This window comes from Macaca fascicularis, chromosome 9, assembly GCF_037993035.2.
Source record: "Macaca fascicularis isolate 582-1 chromosome 9, T2T-MFA8v1.1".
Classification (NCBI taxonomy): domain Eukaryota; kingdom Metazoa; phylum Chordata; class Mammalia; order Primates; family Cercopithecidae; genus Macaca; species Macaca fascicularis.
In genome coordinates, this window is record NC_088383.1 from 15771371 (window position 1) to 15788211 (window position 16841).

The 16841-nt window shown below is 37.5% G+C and overlaps 2 protein-coding genes across 4 annotated transcripts in view; both read left to right on the forward strand.

Moving 5' to 3' along the window:
• Nucleotides 1-16841, forward strand: part of HSPA14 (heat shock protein family A (Hsp70) member 14) — a 32498-nt gene that overhangs the window by 1282 nt on the left and 14375 nt on the right. Inside the window, exons 2-10 of one of the 2 annotated variants that reach the window (XM_045399604.2) lie at nt 261-341; nt 419-501; nt 8863-8911; nt 9040-9145; nt 9958-10048; nt 11436-11540; nt 12914-13075; nt 14656-14811; nt 16377-16479. In XM_045399604.2, the coding sequence (XP_045255539.2) occupies nt 261-341; nt 419-501; nt 8863-8911; nt 9040-9145; nt 9958-10048; nt 11436-11540; nt 12914-13075; nt 14656-14811; nt 16377-16479 (936 nt within the window). The remainder of the gene's footprint in view (nt 1-260; nt 342-418; nt 502-8862; nt 8912-9039; nt 9146-9957; nt 10049-11435; nt 11541-12913; nt 13076-14655; nt 14812-16376; nt 16480-16841) is intronic. The other variant, XM_045399605.2, reaches the window with a different exon arrangement.
• Nucleotides 259-7257, forward strand: MSANTD7 (Myb/SANT DNA binding domain containing 7). Of its 2 annotated transcripts, XM_065520330.2 has the most exons (3): nt 259-341; nt 419-501; nt 3735-7257. In XM_065520330.2, the coding sequence occupies exon 3, from the start codon at nt 3815-3817 to the stop codon at nt 4256-4258; it is 444 nt and encodes a 147-aa protein (XP_065376402.1). In that variant the 5' UTR covers nt 259-341; nt 419-501; nt 3735-3814; the 3' UTR covers nt 4259-7257. The 2 variants fall into 2 exon arrangements, with proteins under 2 accessions (XP_065376402.1, XP_045255541.1); XM_045399606.3 differs by lacking the exons at nt 259-341; nt 419-501 and adding an exon at nt 2549-3212.

Sequence of the window (16841 nt, forward strand, 5' to 3'; positions counted from 1 at the left end):
AGGCTTCTTCGTTTTGTGTGTAGAAAGGTTGTTATTACTTTTGATTCAATTGTTGACTTTGCAGAGCAGACTGAAAACATGAGGCAGTTCTTCATGGAGTTATAGGCCTTCTATGAAAACGAGGAAATTAAATGGTAATGAAATTTGCGAGTTTAAAATATTGAGAAAGCAGTTTTTCTTTCCACACAGATGGCAAAGTAACACTGGTGCACACATGTCTGAATACGTCTAATGAGACTATTTCGTGTTTTTTTCTCTAGGATGGCCGGGCTGGTGTGGTTGCAAATGATGCTGGTGACCGAGTTACTCCAGCTGTTGTTGCTTACTCAGAAAATGAAGAGGTACTAGTCCCCTCATTTTTGTACTTGTGAAATAATTTAAAATTACATGCATTGTAATATATATATATATTTTTCAGATTGTTGGATTGGCAGCAAAACAAAGTAGAATAAGAAATATTTCAAATACAGTAATGAAAGTAAAGCAGATCCTGGGCAGAAGGTATGGAATCAAATGATACTTTTAAATATAGTAATAGAAACATGTTCATAAATTCTAAGCATAATGTGAAACTAGAAACAGCATAGTTTGTTTCTTCATTTTATGACTGAGTCATTAGAGAGTACCCCCAGTAGGCTGTGTCTTTTGATTATTAGTGTTGGATCTTCTCCAGTATGGGATTCACTCAGATGTTAGTTTCTTGCTGACAGGTCTGTTAGTATTGATAAATGCTAACATTCATTTAATTTTGGTAATTTGTGTCAGAGGTGGTAATTTGGATTGTTCACATTTTTAGTTTTTTTTTAACTGAGAGGATTTCAAAGATTTTGTGGGAATTTGAAGACTTCTTGATAATGTGGTTGAATTTTGCTGAATCTATTACAATTGTTCATAATAGATGTAGACACTATTGATTTTCTTCCTCATGATCTTTTGTGACACTTTCTGGGAACTAACTTTTCCATTGGACTTACAAATTTAATCATTAGAGTAACAGCTAAATTAACATCTTATGTAAGAATCAGATTAATCATCTGTTGTAACTTTAATTAGAAGATTAAAAGAGGCTTGCTTCCCCAGACTTCTGTCTCCTGAAATTATAGATTGCTGTAATAATTAGGGGTTTTCATTTTCACTACTGTAGTAATACTTGATAGAGTGTTTTTAAATTTTCAAAGTGCTTTCACATCTATTATTTTATTTAATCCTCTCAACATCCTTGTAAAATTGTCAAGGCAAATATTATCATTCCCCATTTATAGATGAGAAAATCAAGGTACAAAGAAATTTTTACCTTAGGTTAGGGGGTAAACTGGATAAGACTGTAGATCAGGTCTCCTCACCCTCTGCCCCAGGTTCTTTTCTTTCAACTTTGTTTAGTGAGAATGTAAGTAAAAATGTCCTTGTGTTGATTTAGAATTTGGATATTATAGATTAAATTTATACAGGTATCTCTTACCTGTTTATCTTATTTTGTATCTCTTACCTGTGTTCAATTAAATTGAACTTGATATTAATCTTTTTCCTTAGGATATTTATGCACTAAGCCAAAAACTATAGTTGTTTGGAGATAATTCAATATTTGGTGACAATAAACATATCCCCATATCCTTTTACCTGTTGACAAAGTACTGAGCATATTAAATATAAGTTGGTGTCAAATATTTTCAAATCATAAAGTGTAGAAAAAAGAATTGTAGATGGGTCTTGAAGCCTGAATCACTGAGTAGCCAACAATATATTTGTTTGCTTTTTTAAATTAAACTTTTTATTTAGAGAGAATTGTAGTTTCCTATGCTGCTGTGTAAGAAATAATACAGAAATGTCAAGCACATGACTGGATTCACCACCTCTCCCCTTGGTTACATCTTGCAAAACTATAGTACAGTGTCACAACCAAGATGCTCACATTGATACAGTCCAGATACAGTATATTTCCATAGATCTCTCCCCTGGTAGCCAACAATATGTTACTGTTTGTTTTATGCTGCTGTTTGGGGGCAGATGGTTATGGTAATTATGTGGCTTTCTTCTGCCATATTGTACAAAAAAGCTTTGTATTAGCAGAGCAACTTAAACTCACTTTTCTGGCCCATAGTGACAGTCAGATGGGTAACACAGAGCCACAGTGTGCTATGATTAGTGAAGACTGAGCATCTTTCAGATTGCTATACCATGGTCATGCTTGGACTCCTTTAGAGTTAGCTGCCTCGTGGTCCAGGTGATTTTCCCTCCCAGCCCATCTGCTCACCAGACAAGGGTGATTTTTACAGATCCATTGTTGTACCAACTCTCAGCCACGAAAGCATTTGGCCCTTTTGTTACCAAGCCATTAGGTCCTTGGTGCAGTGTCTACCCTGGGTGAACTCCCGAAGTTGGGCTGTCTCAGTCTTAGCCTCATGCCTGTTTATGACCTACTAACAGGTAGCATCACTTAACTTGCTGCCAAAATTATCCTTAAACCCTTCCTGTAACTCTCATTCCCCTGTGGCCTTCCAGCCAGAAATGCGGTCCTTGGACCTGGCTTCTCAGCAATTATCCCTGAGAGGGAAGATCCTGGAGATATCCTGAGAGCACACAGAGCTTCCCCACACCTTCAGACTTGCACCTTGCTGTCCAGAAGCTGCCCAGCCCTCCTTTCCAACCCACAATGGCCAGTGCCAATAGCAGTGCGGGCATCCGGTGGTCCAGACAGGAGACACGAACTCTTCTCTCCATACTAGGCGAGGCAGAGTATATTCAGCGCCTCCAGACTGTGCATCACAATGCAGATGTCTATCAGGCTGTGTCTAAGCGAATGCAGCAGGAGGGCTTCCGCCGCACCGAACGTCAGTGCCGTTCCAAGTTTAAAGTTCTGAAGGCATTATATTTAAAGGCCTATGTTGCCCATGCCACAAGTATGGGTGAGCCACCACACTGTCCATTTTATGATACGTTGGATCAGCTTCTCCGAAATCAGATAGTGACTGACCCAGACAACTTAATGGAGGATGCTGCTTGGGCCAAGCACTGTGATCAGAATTTAGTGGCCTCTGACGCCCCAGGGGAAGAGGGAACCGGCATTCTAAAATCAAAAAGGACTCAGGCAGCTGATCATCAGCCTATGTTGAAAACAGTTAAGGAATCAGATGAGGATTGTCAGCTAAGAATCAGTGACCGGATACAAGAAACCAGTGACCTCGAGGACTCCTGGGATGAATCCTCGGGTGCAGGTAACTCCTAAGCATGTGAAGGATTCGGGTCCCAGAGTCACATGGCTCTAAACAGCCGTGTCTGTTTGGATAGTGTCCTCTTCAGCATAGTTCCTGTTTCTGCCTCATTCTGCCCCATGCACCTTTTTAAAAACCTAATAGTAAGCTAAAGGGTTCTAGGTTTTCAAAAGCTATGCCCATAGCAACATAAGGTATTAGAACTCTTTAAACCTAGAAGAAGTGCTCTCTAGAACCAAACTAGTTCTGGCATTATTAATAATGGGTAGTTAGGAATGTGTAGGTCTAGAGTGGGTTGGATAGCTATGTACAAAGGGGTTCAGGAAGGCAAGGGAGAAGTTTTAGAGGTGAAATTAAACAGGTCACAATGTCCAGATTAAGGAAATGGATTCTTCCCAGTCCCTGGTGGAAAGAGGCTTTCCAGGAACAACCATAGGTTTATAATTTGTCTCAGCTCTGCTGCTGGCTCCAAGCATTCCCTTAGCAGGAATGTTCTCTTTGCAACATTGTTGCTTTGTTTTTCAGGGTGCTCTCAAGGGACCCCCAGCTACAGCAGCTCCCACAGCCTTTTCAGAGGTGCAGTTGCTCCCTGTCAGAGCAGCCCCATGGCCAGACTGGGTGTGTCTGGGGAGCCTAGCCCCTGCACCAGCACCAGCCGCAGCACTCCTGGGGTAGCCTCCACACCGCAGACTCCAGTCTCCTCTTCGAGAGCTGGTTTTGTTTCTGGTGGGGATAGGCCCTTGACCAGTGAGCCCCCTCCAAGGTGGGCAAGGCGAAGAAGGCGGTCAGTGGCCAGGACTATTGCAGCCGAGTTGGCAGAAAACAGGCGATTGGCACGAGAACTCTCAAAGCGGGAGGAAGAAAAACTGGACAGGCTGATTGCTATTGGTGAGGAGGCCAGTGCTCAGCAAGACACTGCCAATGAGCTCCGCAGGGATGCTGTCATCGCAGTCAGACGTTTGGCAACAGCAGTGGAAGAGGCAACTGGTGCTTTTCAGCTAGGCCTTGAAAAATTGCTTCAGAGGTTGATTTCGAATACCAAAAGCTAGGAACCAATTACAAAAGGCTCTGTTTCCTAAACTGGTAGAAGTCTATTTTCCAAACCTGCCTTCTGAATCCCTGGCTCCTTTTCTATGTCCTCAGAAAAAAACATGGATGAACCATGTATATCCAGATAGTACAGATATAATTGCTAATTCATTTTCCCAAGATTCTCCACCAAATGGAAGACCTTTCAGAAATGCCAGGGGTGGCCTAATAGAAAACAATGGAGCCATGTTCTAGAGAGCTGGTTCATCGTAGCTTTGTCACAGATGTGAAGCAGTTTACTTTACCTCTCTCCAGCGGTTTCCTCATCTGTAAAATGGGGATCAATAATAACTCCTGCCCTGCCTACCTCACAGGGTTGTTGTGAGGATCACATGGTTCATAGATGTGAAAGAGTTTAAAAGTTTAAAAGCACTGTACACGTTTAAGTTATTAATGCATATGGCCTTGGCTGAGGTAAGGCACATTAGTTTACAAGATTCAGGAGTATGGATGTATACTGTGACTTCATTGCTTGAATCTTTCCTTTGCTGGTCTAACTTGACTGCTTCATGGAGTTTGAAATCTTAATTTTTAAAATCCTTGTGTGGCTCATTAGACTAGTATAAGCACAACCTGTATTTGTACCTTAATCTCTTACGTTTCCACTACTGTGTCTCTGACATATCTACTAGTAAGCACTCTTGTCAAACTGTCTTTCTAGCCTTCATTTTACTGGTTCTTAGTCTCTTATCAATATAAGGAAATAAGAAGTGCCAGGGAGCCACCATAGTGTGTTATGGTTTATATCGATAATCTTCAATATAAAATATTGGCCATTTTATAAAATATTAAATGTATGTAAATTCTTTGCATTTCATATTATTTGGGTCCCTTGATATGCCTAAATTACATCTTGAAGTTTCGGTTGCCATTAGAACATTGTGGAAACAATTCAGATTATATCAGTTTCCAATCTGCTTTTTAGCTGATTTCATTCTTTTCTGTTATTTTTTTGTCTAGTATGTTATACAGGGTAAGCCCTAGAAAACTTTACTTTTGAGCTTTCCAAGATTCCTTTTTCTCAGATGTTGTAGACAGAAGTTTATGTAGTTAATGGCATCTGGTGGAAGAGAACAGCTTTGTTTCCCTTTTAACTTTGGGAACAGTAGAGGATGGTGTGGATAAAGATTGCCTGCAATAGATGACTCCTTTTAAGCACTAGCCCTGAACAGATGAGCCTCCTCCCAACCTCAGACATACAGTTGGAGAGAGATGAAGGTGATAAGCCACACTTCCGATTTACTCTAGAAGGGAAGACATTAATCTCTGTCATTAAACTAACTTAAAGCTTTTAGTGGTTTACTTAGTACTTTTAGGAATACAAATAGGAATCCTTGGGATTTAAAAAGTTTTCCCATAATCTAGAAGTTGGAAAAAAAGAAAAACAAAGAGTGGGCATGTTGGGGGAGGTTTTATTTTCTATTTTGCAGCCCCAAGTGCTTAGCTGAATGCTGGAAATGCACATGGGTGGAGAAATGGTCAGAGCAGCAGTGGGAACGTACCCAGAACCATGAGTAGACAGCAAGCAAGCCGCTCTGCCAAGCCAGGGGTGGAGGTGTGAGGCAGCTGGTGTGGTAGAATATGCTGGAATCTAGTTAGAATTCCTGGATTCGAATCCTGTCACAGTTTGTTTCATCAGACAAATCATTTGCCCTTTTCTATTATTACTATTTTTTATGTTTTTGAGACAGTCTCACTGTTTTGCCCAGGCTGGAGTGCAGTGGTGCAATCTTGGCTCACTGCAACCTCTGCCTCCCAGGTTCAAGCGATTCTCCTGCCTCAGCCTCCCAAGTAGCCGGGATTACAGGCGTGAGCCACCGTGCCCATCTAATTCATGCCTCAATTTCTTCATCTCCAGATTGAGGGATTTGTACTAGATTTTTTTTTTTTCCTAGTACCTTTCAGCTCTAAAAAATTTTGAAATAGCATAATAAAAGGCAAAAAGAAAATGAAATTTTAATTGTAATATTTTCTGTCACAGCAGCATATGTATATTTGAAATACTGGTAACAATTGTAAGGTAGCATTCTCTGGTATTAATATTTATTAATATGCTCATGAACTTCTAAGCACCACACCAGACATACAGACTCTGCTTTAAAAGAGCATATACTTAAGGCATTGAAATGGATACAGCTATATTCATTGTCTCAATTGTCTTAGGCTATTATATGGAAAGATATATGTCAATTATAGGTAGGTAGGTAGATTTTCTGAAAAAACAGAAGTACTTGACGGAGAGTTAGGCCTGTATTCTATAAATCTATTAATGGTAGCTAAGTGCATAAGACAAGGATTTCTTTGAGATGAAAGGAGTGCTGAGGAAGAGAAGTGGAATTAATACTTGGATGTAGTATTGTGAAATTCAATGGGTAAAGTAACCGTAATGTGGGAATAAAAGTCAAGGGAAAGGTTCTGAATAAGTACACAGGAAAATAGGCTAAAATTATTAAGGGGAGGAAAACTGCAATACAGGGAGACAGTGTGCAAGAAAGCAAGCCAGGAATCTGCCTATGTGGTAGACCCAACCATTACTACCTGAACCCCCTTAGAAAAGCCTTTCCAGCATTCCATAACTCAGGTTCCTCATTTATAGAGTGGGAAACTCATAATTGTCCTACCTACCTCACAGGGGTGTTGTGAGGATCAAAGGAACAGATGAATGTAAGAGCACTTTCAGATGTGTAATGCACTGTCATGTAACAAGTGGGGGAAAGACTCGAGCACATTAGTGCTGGTGTGTGCCAAGCGTGTGGGCTGTTGACCATAAGGGATATTTAAGAAGGAGGAGGAAGAGAAGATGGCATTGCTAATAAAGGTTGTGAGACACAACCATAGGATTAACTGCCTCCTCAAGTCCATCGTGTAAATAAGGTGCTACGTATACCAACTTCCCACCACCTTTGTTTTTCTGTTCAGTAATCCTGGTGTGGACAAATAAAGTTTTCACTTGTATGTAGTTACGGATCAGTCCACTACTTTGTGATGATGTCTGTGGTTCTTTGTTGCCTCCATTCTTTGCTTTGCTTTCTCCTCTGCTAAGTGTCTTGCCTGTCTGCGGCCCTTGGAGCTATATGTACTTTCTGTCTTCAGAGGACAGCGGCCCTCTTTATACGGCAGTTGAGAAATAATTTTCCATTTCTAAGAGTTCTACAAATTCTGTAAAATATCTTTCCTGGCAAATTATCTTGTCTGGGTGGTAGACAGCCTACACATAACAGTATAAATTTTTCTGGTTGACTTAAATTCTAAAGAAAACAGAACTAGAAAGTGTCATGCTGAAATTCTAATATTGGTGCAGAACCCACCATGAGCACACTTTATCTTTTTTTCCTACTCCTACAGTGTTTGGCATATAGTTAATATTAAATACTGAGTTTAGGAAAAGGAAGAAGCAAAGAGTTTAATGGAAAGAATACTAAACTTTGTATTGAAGGTCTGGGTGCCAGCCAGTTATGCCATTAATTAGCTGTGTGACTTTGGGCAAGCTAGTTAGTTATCTCCTGTCCTATTGATATTTTAGGTGATAGAGAAGGAAGTATGAGGAACCTGAAAGTATTCCAGAGTCCGAAGCCAAATTAGTCCATTTTAAACCCCTTTTGTCTGCCTCTTAACAAGTTAAGGTCTCCAGATGCTCTGTAACCCTTCAGCAATTAGCCACTATGAATTTTCAATTTATTTTATTAAACAAATAGAAGTCACAGCTCCTTGGAAGAAGGGTTTAATGGAAGGATACTAGTCTATTTTATCTTAATTTCTAGATGACATTAAGCCAAGAATCAGATTTCTATCCCTGCTCAAGGGACAGAAGTACTGTGATCATTTACAAGATGAGTGGGAGGCAGCCTGGTAAAGTATGAATAATAGTAGTCTGATAGAGAAGACCTGGGCTCATGTACTGACTCTGCCCCTTGTTATCTTATAAGTTATTGCCCCTCTCTGAAGCTCTTTTTCTCTAAAATAATACCTGCCAAGCCCACCCAATTAGGTGTCGTGAGGATAAATTGAGATAATGTACATGAAAACATTTTGTAGTCTGCATAAGTTGCTTAAATCTGTTTATATATGCATATCTATAGTACTCTGCATCTTTCTATAAACAGCATTCATAGTTTGCTCAACCTTTTGGTTTCTGGAGTTGGTGTGTGTTCAGAAACCAAGCAACAAAAGATGGTCTTAGCTACTTTGGTTTGCCCTTAGTTTGCAACCTTCTCATCTCAGTGGTTAGGTCTTCAGAATCACAGGTGTGAAACTATGATATAAAATCATGGATATTATAAAAAGTCACCTCAAAATATATAGCATCTATTAATAGCAAGGCCAGAATACGAAAGCTATTTATTTTCAAATGCAAAGATCAGTACTTCAGTAGAATTACTATAACCCTTATAAATACTCCATTTCTATCTTCTGTAATATTTGAAGACTTAGTGTTAAGCAGCTTAATAACTTTAATATTTTAATATTTGTTCAGTGATATTGAGAAATATAGTCTTCTTTAAACTTTATATATCTACAATACTGATTTTAATACTTAGCTATCTTTATCTTTCTTTATGGACAGCTCCAATGATCCGCAAGCTCAGAAATACATCACGGAAAGTAAATGTTTAGTGAGTATGGTTCTATTATTGCTTCCCTGTTACACAGAGTAATTACCAAGGTCATAACATGTAATGTTGATTTGAAACTTTGCATTTTTATTAAAATTTATTTAGCATAATTATACTTTATTTTATAGGTCATTGAAAAAAATGGGAAATTACGATATGAAATAGATACTGGAGAAGAAACAAGATTTGTTAACCCAGAAGATGTTGTCAGACTGATATTTAGTAAAATGAAAGGTATTTAGCAAAAGATATCTAATAGTTACCTTTAATGATCTTTTGAAAGTTGACCTTAAAAAAGAAAAGTTAGAGGTATTTTTAGATCCTGGGAGAAACAGAGTGATAGAACAGATAAGTAAGGACATATAAACTGTAGACCTGGTTGGGGCACTAATTGACTATGTGCCCTTGATGACTTGCCTTCCCTGACTTTGATTTCCCTATAAGTCATATAAATGGATTAGGCCAAATAAGAGTTCAAAACCTATTTAGTGGCCAAGTAAGCTTGGTGAATAGTGGCACTTCAAGATTGACAGTATTCTGTGAACAATAATTTAGGCAGATTAAGTAGGTCTGCTTTTATTAGCAGTTCAGAGAAAGGCTCTGAGCCGAGTGGTATTCTGTCGAACAATTTGGGAAATTCTGGAATAGATTGTTTATAAGGCTCCCTTCAGCTCTGTAATGATGTTAAGAATTTGGGGGATGGAAGGCAGTCTTTAAATGTAGAGAACTAACATTATGACATTGTGTCTTCACACATATGCGTTAGGAGCTTATTCTCCATGGAGTCAGTCTAATTTAGAAGATGGTTGATACTAAAGCCTAAGAGCCAGGGTCTTTGGAAAGCTGATTCTGTGTCCAAAAGATATCACCAAAACCACCAGAAGTGCTGCATGATTTAAGAGCGCAGAGAAGAAAATTGACATGGGGGCAAGGAAGTGAATTGGGAAATATGTTTAGTGAGATCTTTGTCATAAATTAATAAACCTCAGAAAGTATCACTTGTCATTTTTTTCTGTCATCAGAATTTTATATTTTTTAATATGCAGAAACGGCACATTCTGTATTGGGCTCAGATGCAAATGATGTAGTTATTACTGTCCCATTTGATTTCGGAGAAAAGCAGAAAAATGCTCTTGGGTAAGTATATGGGGTTTATCTTACTGGCTTAAAGGAAATACAAAATCACTATATAGTAAAAGCTAACATTATATTTGAAAGTACCTTAGGCAATAAAATTGTATTTGTAAATAATTTAGTAAGGTAATGATCATTAATATGTATTTTTTTTTTTTAATGAAATGCCAAGAGTCTGGGTGTGGTGGCTCACGCCTGTAATCCCAACATTTTGGGAAACTGAGCAGGGGCAGACCACCTGAGGTCAGGAGTTCGATACCCACCTAGCCAACATGGCAAAACCCTGTCTCTATTAAAATACGAAAATTAGCTGGGCATGGTGGTGCCGCCTATAATCCCAGCTATTCGGGAGGCTGAAACATAAGAATCGCCTGAACCCAGGAAGTAGAGGTTGTATTGAGCCAAAGTCGCGCCACTCCACTCCAGATTGGGTGACAGCGAGACTTCGTCTCAAAAAACAAAAAAAATATGCCAAGAGAACATAAAATTAAATATGGTGTACCCTCAGCTGTTTTGATCAGAAACATTTTAAATTACCTGGTTAAATTGACATTTATGAATCTCTTTGACTAGTTTTCTGTAATTAAGGTTTATGTGGGAATTACATGTGCAGTTTTAGAAAACGTTTGTGATTATTTCTTCACCTTAGATCTTAATCTAAACAAAAAAGTTATAGTTTTTACAGGTCATTATGCAAATGTATTGGTATGCTTTTATGCCTTTGCTATGCAGGATAGAGTTTCATACAAGGTTCTGGGCGTTGAAGTTGCCTCTGAGGCAGAGAATTGCCTTATTTACTTTTAAAAACTGAACACTAGATTAAAGAAATTGGAAAATTTCAAGTGTTTTATAAATTTGTCTTTCTACAGTTTTTTCATAGGCATTTTTTCTTTCAATAAATATGTATTCATTACTGTTTAAGCCACACTGTATTGAAGGTTGAGTAAATAGAGATAAACAGGACATGGTTTCTGATGTCACAGAATTAACAAGATAATTATGATAAAGTGTGGCAAGTACTTTGAATGGGGAAGTTCTGGATAGCATGAAGACAGGACACCTGTCCTAGACTCTGAGAGCCCCAAAAGACTCTCGTCTTTTGAACTTTTTTACATTGACATTTTTGAGAGCTTTATTTCTCTTACTCAGTATATGTGCTTTTTGCTTGCTTTGTCAAGAATATGGGCTCTGCAGATTACAATTTTAAACAAAGTGATCTCTTATAGTCATTCATTTGTTTTCTATATTCTTGCTTCTAAAGATCATTATCCTTCATGTTCTACTTATGAAATCTTAGTAGCTTTTGTATAGAATCTTTAGCAGAGCATTTCTAAAAATGTAGAATTGAACATGTGATAAATTAAATTCATTGAAAGCAAATTGTTCACAGAGAAGCAGCTAGAGCTGCTGGATTTAATGTTTTGCGATTAATCCACGAACCGTCTGCAGCTCTTCTTGCTTATGGAATTGGACAAGACTCCCCTAATGGAAAAAGGTAAAGGTCATATTTGAAGTTTTAAGTTTTTTGAGTGCAGAAAACATTTTAGATTATAGCGATTATATCGGTAAAGATTATTATGTAATGCAGTGGTTCCCAACTTTTCTGGATGGAAAAACAGACTCTTTCCTAGAGTTTTTCAAGTAGTTGAGAAAGATGTCCTAGGAAAGCACAGGAAAAACATAATGGGAGAGAAGATTGAGCTTTTATGCCCTTGTCGTATTGCCCTCATTTTGTCCCTTTTTTGAGGGAAGATTTGAAAATTCTAGGCCTGGCCAGTTTCTTTTTTTTTTTTTTTTTGAGATGGAGTCTCGCTGTGTCACCCAGGCTGGAGTGCAGTGGCGCGATCTCGGCTCACTGCAAGCTCCGCCTCCCCGGTTTACGCCATTCTCCTGCCTCAGCCTCCGAGTAGCTGGGACTACAGGCGCCCGCCACCACGCCCGGCTAGTTTTTTGTATTTTTAGTAGAGACGGGGTTTCACCATGTTAGCCAGGATGGTCTCGATCTCCTGACTTCGTGATCCACCCGCCTCGGCCTCCCAAAGTACTGGGATTACAGGCTTGAGCCACCGCGCCCGGCCTGGCCTGGCCAGTTTCTAACTTAAGCTACCACACTGCTGATTTTTCTGCCAATTCCAGTTATTAGACATGTTTGCAAATAATAGATACTGTTATATACATTTGACAGGGCAGGAGATGGGAAATTTAACATGAGGTTTTGAGACTTCTTTTAATGGTGAAATACTAGAACATACTTATCCCTAATATAGCTGTCAATATGTCTTAATAGAATAGATAGTCGTTCAACTTTAGAGAAGTTAATTCAGATGCCGTGTTAATTTTACGTAATTGTTTCACCTCATTATTCGTATCTCCCAGTTAAGTAAATAAATATGTGTACACCATGAGGGAATTATTTTTAGATAAATGTGAGAATATCAAATTATGAGTTTTAATACATGGGGAATCAGGAATTAGCTCCTAATTTTGCATATGTAATATATCTACAGAACATGCAATTGCAGTAGTAACTTGCATAATATTAACACATAGAATTTCTGTGTTCAGTTCTCTTAAAATACACTATAATCACAAATCTCTTGATTTACTTTGAAAAGTTCGTGTTTTGAACTCCTTACTCAGAAGAATACAGTTGTATCTACGTGACTAAGTAAAAAAGAACTTTGATTTGGATGCAGAACGTCTCGAATCTAGGCTTGATTTGTCAATAAGTGACTGTAGACAACTTAGTTATTCATCTGAGATTTTCCGTTTCTTCATTTGTAATTTAAAGGGATTAAACTAAGTGACTTCTGATATCCAACTTAGTTTTAAAATGTTATTCCCTGATAACTTTATCTTCTCTTGAAGCAATATTTTGGTGTTTAAGCTTGGAGGAACATCCTTATCTCTCAGCGTCATGGAAGTTAACAGTGGAATATATCGGGTTCTTTCAACAAACACTGATGATAACATCGGTGGTGCACATTTCACAGAAACCTTAGCACAGTATCTAGCTTCTGAGTTCCAGAGGTGAGTATTAATGGCCTGAATAATACCTTCTGATTGAGGTTTTCCTTCAGATATTTTATTTTTTTTCCTAATTTATTTTAAGTTATCCTGCTGCAAAGCAGGATGTAGTTTTTTTCATTGCTTAGAAACTGGATATTTTCATATCTAGAGTTATAATGTCCTGTCCAGGCAATTCAGAGGCCAGGCTGCCTAGTGCAGTGTGCTTGGATTTTTCACTTAGTGTAAAGAGACCATTAGATACTGAACTGCATGAACTTGGATTTTAATTCTTCACGTGGTGCTCTTCTGTCTGGATAAAGGAGTGTATAGGCACTGAGGCTTCATTGCCTTCTGAACAGTTTTTAAAAGTTTGGCTCTGGTGAAGATTCCATTACATTATCTTCATATTCCAGTAAGTTATTGTCTTACAGAGTATTTATCTTAATTACTCATCTGCTGCTAGGAATATTTCAGCCTTGTTACTGAGTATAATTACTCCAAAATTCTAACCCTTTTGGATGTTACAAAAGTCAAATATGTAAAGGTTATACTTTTTGGGTATTGCTGCTCTAAAAAAAAAAAAAAAGTAATTGAAATGGTATTTTAGCCAGTTTGACCTAATTGGTTGAAGAAGTCTTGAAAAAGTCATAATGTCTCACTTGTTTGATAAAGATCTATATTGCTTTTTGTTATAAAATAGATGTTGTTTAAACAAAGTCATTCATCACTATTTAGTAAGAAGTTTTAAAAATGAACTCATATTGGAGATGGTGGAATGTAATTTTACATATTTTGTTGTATGTGTCAAATTTATGTGAAGAAAGACTTGTAGGGTTTTTTTTCTTTTTAATGCTTGACAAATAATTTTATGCCATTAAACAGTGATTGTGCTGTGATTATAAAGGGTAAAATAGGAGACTTTGACGCAGTTACATAAATCTCCTTTAACCTCTGTGCCTCACCTGGGAAAGGGTGGTATCTACTCTACTTTCTTCAGAGTACAGCCTATTATTACAATTACATAATGCAGCAGTTCATGGTTATGTAATATAGCAATTCAGAGTATTAAGGAAATTGGTACTTCATTTTTCTTGAGGTGACCCCTTTAATTGCACAGAGTGTTTTAGGAAAGTTTAGAGGGATTCGAAGAGAAGTACTGAAATCTGGAATAAAATATTGTTTCACTAATTTATTATTTATTTTATTTATTTATTTATTTAGAGACAGAGTTTTGCTCTTGTCGCCCAGGTTAGAGTACAGTGGTGCAATCTTGGCTCACTACAATCTCTACCTCCCAGGTTCAAGCGATTCTTCTGCCTCAGCCTCCCAAGTAGCTGGGATTACAGGCATGCACACCCAGCTAATTTTGTATTTTTAGTAGAGATGAGGTTTCGCCATGTTGACCCTGGTTGATCTTGAACTCCTGACCTTGGGTGATCTACCCGCCTCAGCCTCCCAAAGTTGGGATTACAGGCGTGAGCCACCGCACCTGGCCTGATTCACTAATTTATTATTGTTTAATAAGGATTATCCAAATTTTAGTTACAATATTGTAAATGGCCCAGTAATTTTAAACCTCAAAGGCTATGTTTTTAATTTAGATCCTTCAAACACGATGTGAAAGGAAATGCGCGAGCCATGATGAAATTGATGAACAGTGCTGAAGTAGCGAAACATTCTTTGTCAACCTTGGGAAGTGCCAACTGTTTTCTTGACTCATTATATGAAGGTCAAGATTTTGATTGCAATGTGTCCAGGTAAAACTGAAGTTCAAAAAACTTTTTAAAAAAATTCCAAGAACATGTTTGTTTAGGTATAATTTTCTTACTTTGGGTTTTTGTTTGTTTGAAATTTGTCAACCATCTATAATGTCTTTACTTTTGGGGTCCAGTTTTTGTCAGACTAAGTAGCTGTTACCCGAGTAATTACATCAGTTGTGATTGCTTGCCCTGTTATTTTATGGCTACAATTAGGAGTGTGTGAAGGCATCCTAGAACCTTCAACCTAGATCCTACAAGTGATAAAGTACAAAGGGAGGAAGTGCTGTAGTCTTTGTGTTGCATATTTGCTAATAATAATGATACAGCCTATTCAGACCCCTCAACAACATAATAGGTGACTTGGAAGCATAGTGAAAATTTCCACGTCTGTAGGATCTTATTTTTTTTAGGATTCTACTGACTGTATTTGGTTAAATTCTCTTTTCATCTGTTTAGTTTAGCTTCTTCATTTTCCCCAGGCCTTCATGAAGACTCTAGATCTGCACTGCCCAACAAGAGAGCCACTAGCCACCTGTGGCTGCTTAAATTTAACTTAATTAGGATAACATTAAAAATGCAGTTCCTCAGTAGCACTCGCTGCAGTTCAAATGTTCAGTAGTCATGTGGCTAGTGATTGGCAGAAAGGTCTGTTGGACAGCTATGCTCCAGATCTTTGAAGAAAGAGTTCAGGCTACAACTCAAAAGATAGAAAAGGCATTGCATTGAATTAGAATCTCTTTTTGGATAGAGTATGTGTATTTTCCTAGTTCCAGAATTCCTTAGGATTAAGTTTGTCCATGTCCTCGGTATATATTTGCTTTGCTAATCAGTAATTAAGAAGGAAATGAAATTTATAATTTTTCATTAGGGAAATTTTTCCTTTGTCACAAAGATTTCAACCATAAAAGTATGCTTTACTATCTATAAGGATTATAGATATTAATAGAGAGATAACATTAATTTTTAAGCCATTCATCTGCATTTAAGAAGTTCTTTATGAAGATTAGGGAGTACATTTTTCATGACTACAAATTTTTCTTAAAACTTTGTTACCTGCCAGCATTCAAGTTTCTCAGGGAGTACAGAGGGACTAAACTTATGTACAACATAGTCTCAAACTGTCAAGGAAAATCATTAGAAATAATTTTTAAAGTTTTAACATATAAAAATGACAAACTTTCAAATGATGGTTTGATTAGGTTCAATAGGTTTATTGTTGGGAATGCTATATGCTGGGTATGTGTTTTTAGATTTTTTATTTTTTGGAAGCTTATAAGTAGACCATAAACAAGATGGGCTTTCACTTGAATTTGATTTTATCTTCATACATATGTAGGTGAATGACCTAGACCCTCCTCTCTCCATGATATTGCACCACTCTTACCTAATACCTTATTCTGATGGTAAACCTGTCATTCAGAGAACTATCATATTAAGTTTTGGCATTACTCTTCACAAGAAAAGGAAAAGTGATATTTGTTTGATTGTACTGAGCCCTGTTTTGTCTTTCTCTTGTTTCTGTGTCTGTGTGTTTCTCTCTGTGTGTGTGTATGTGTGTACAGAGCAAGATTTGAACTTCTTTGTTCTCCACTTTTTAATAAGTGTATAGAAGCAATCAGAGGACTCTTAGATCAAAGTGGATTTACAGCAGATGATATCAACAAGGTAATGCTTTTACATTTTTCTTAGTTATTTTAGGTATAGTTTAAGACTTGGAATTTAGGAAATAGCTCTTGGTACTGAAAGAATATGTTTATGCATTTAAGTATTAGATTGTGTTAATGAATAAGGAAAAATTGATGAAATTTTGATTAATGGCTCTGGTGAACTCATTTTTGTATATTCAGTTTCCTAGCAAAACAGAATAATTCCTTTCCAGTGTATTTTTTATATGTAAGCATAGATAGAGAGATATTTGAATACTTACTATGTGCCAGGCACTGTTTCCAAGAGTTCTACACATATTAACTTGTTGAATACTCACAATAACTCTGAGGTAGGCATTATCATTTATCCCCAAGGTAAGC

Coding starts and splice junctions, on each gene's coding strand:
- MSANTD7 (XM_045399606.3), top strand. CDS start 2,651: ATGGCCAGTGCCAATAGCAGTGCGGGCATCCGGTGGTCCAGACAGGAG. Junction 3,213..3,734: donor GGATGAATCCTCGGGTGCAG/GTAACTCCTAAG, acceptor TTTGTTTTTCAG/GGTGCTCTCAAGGGACCCCC.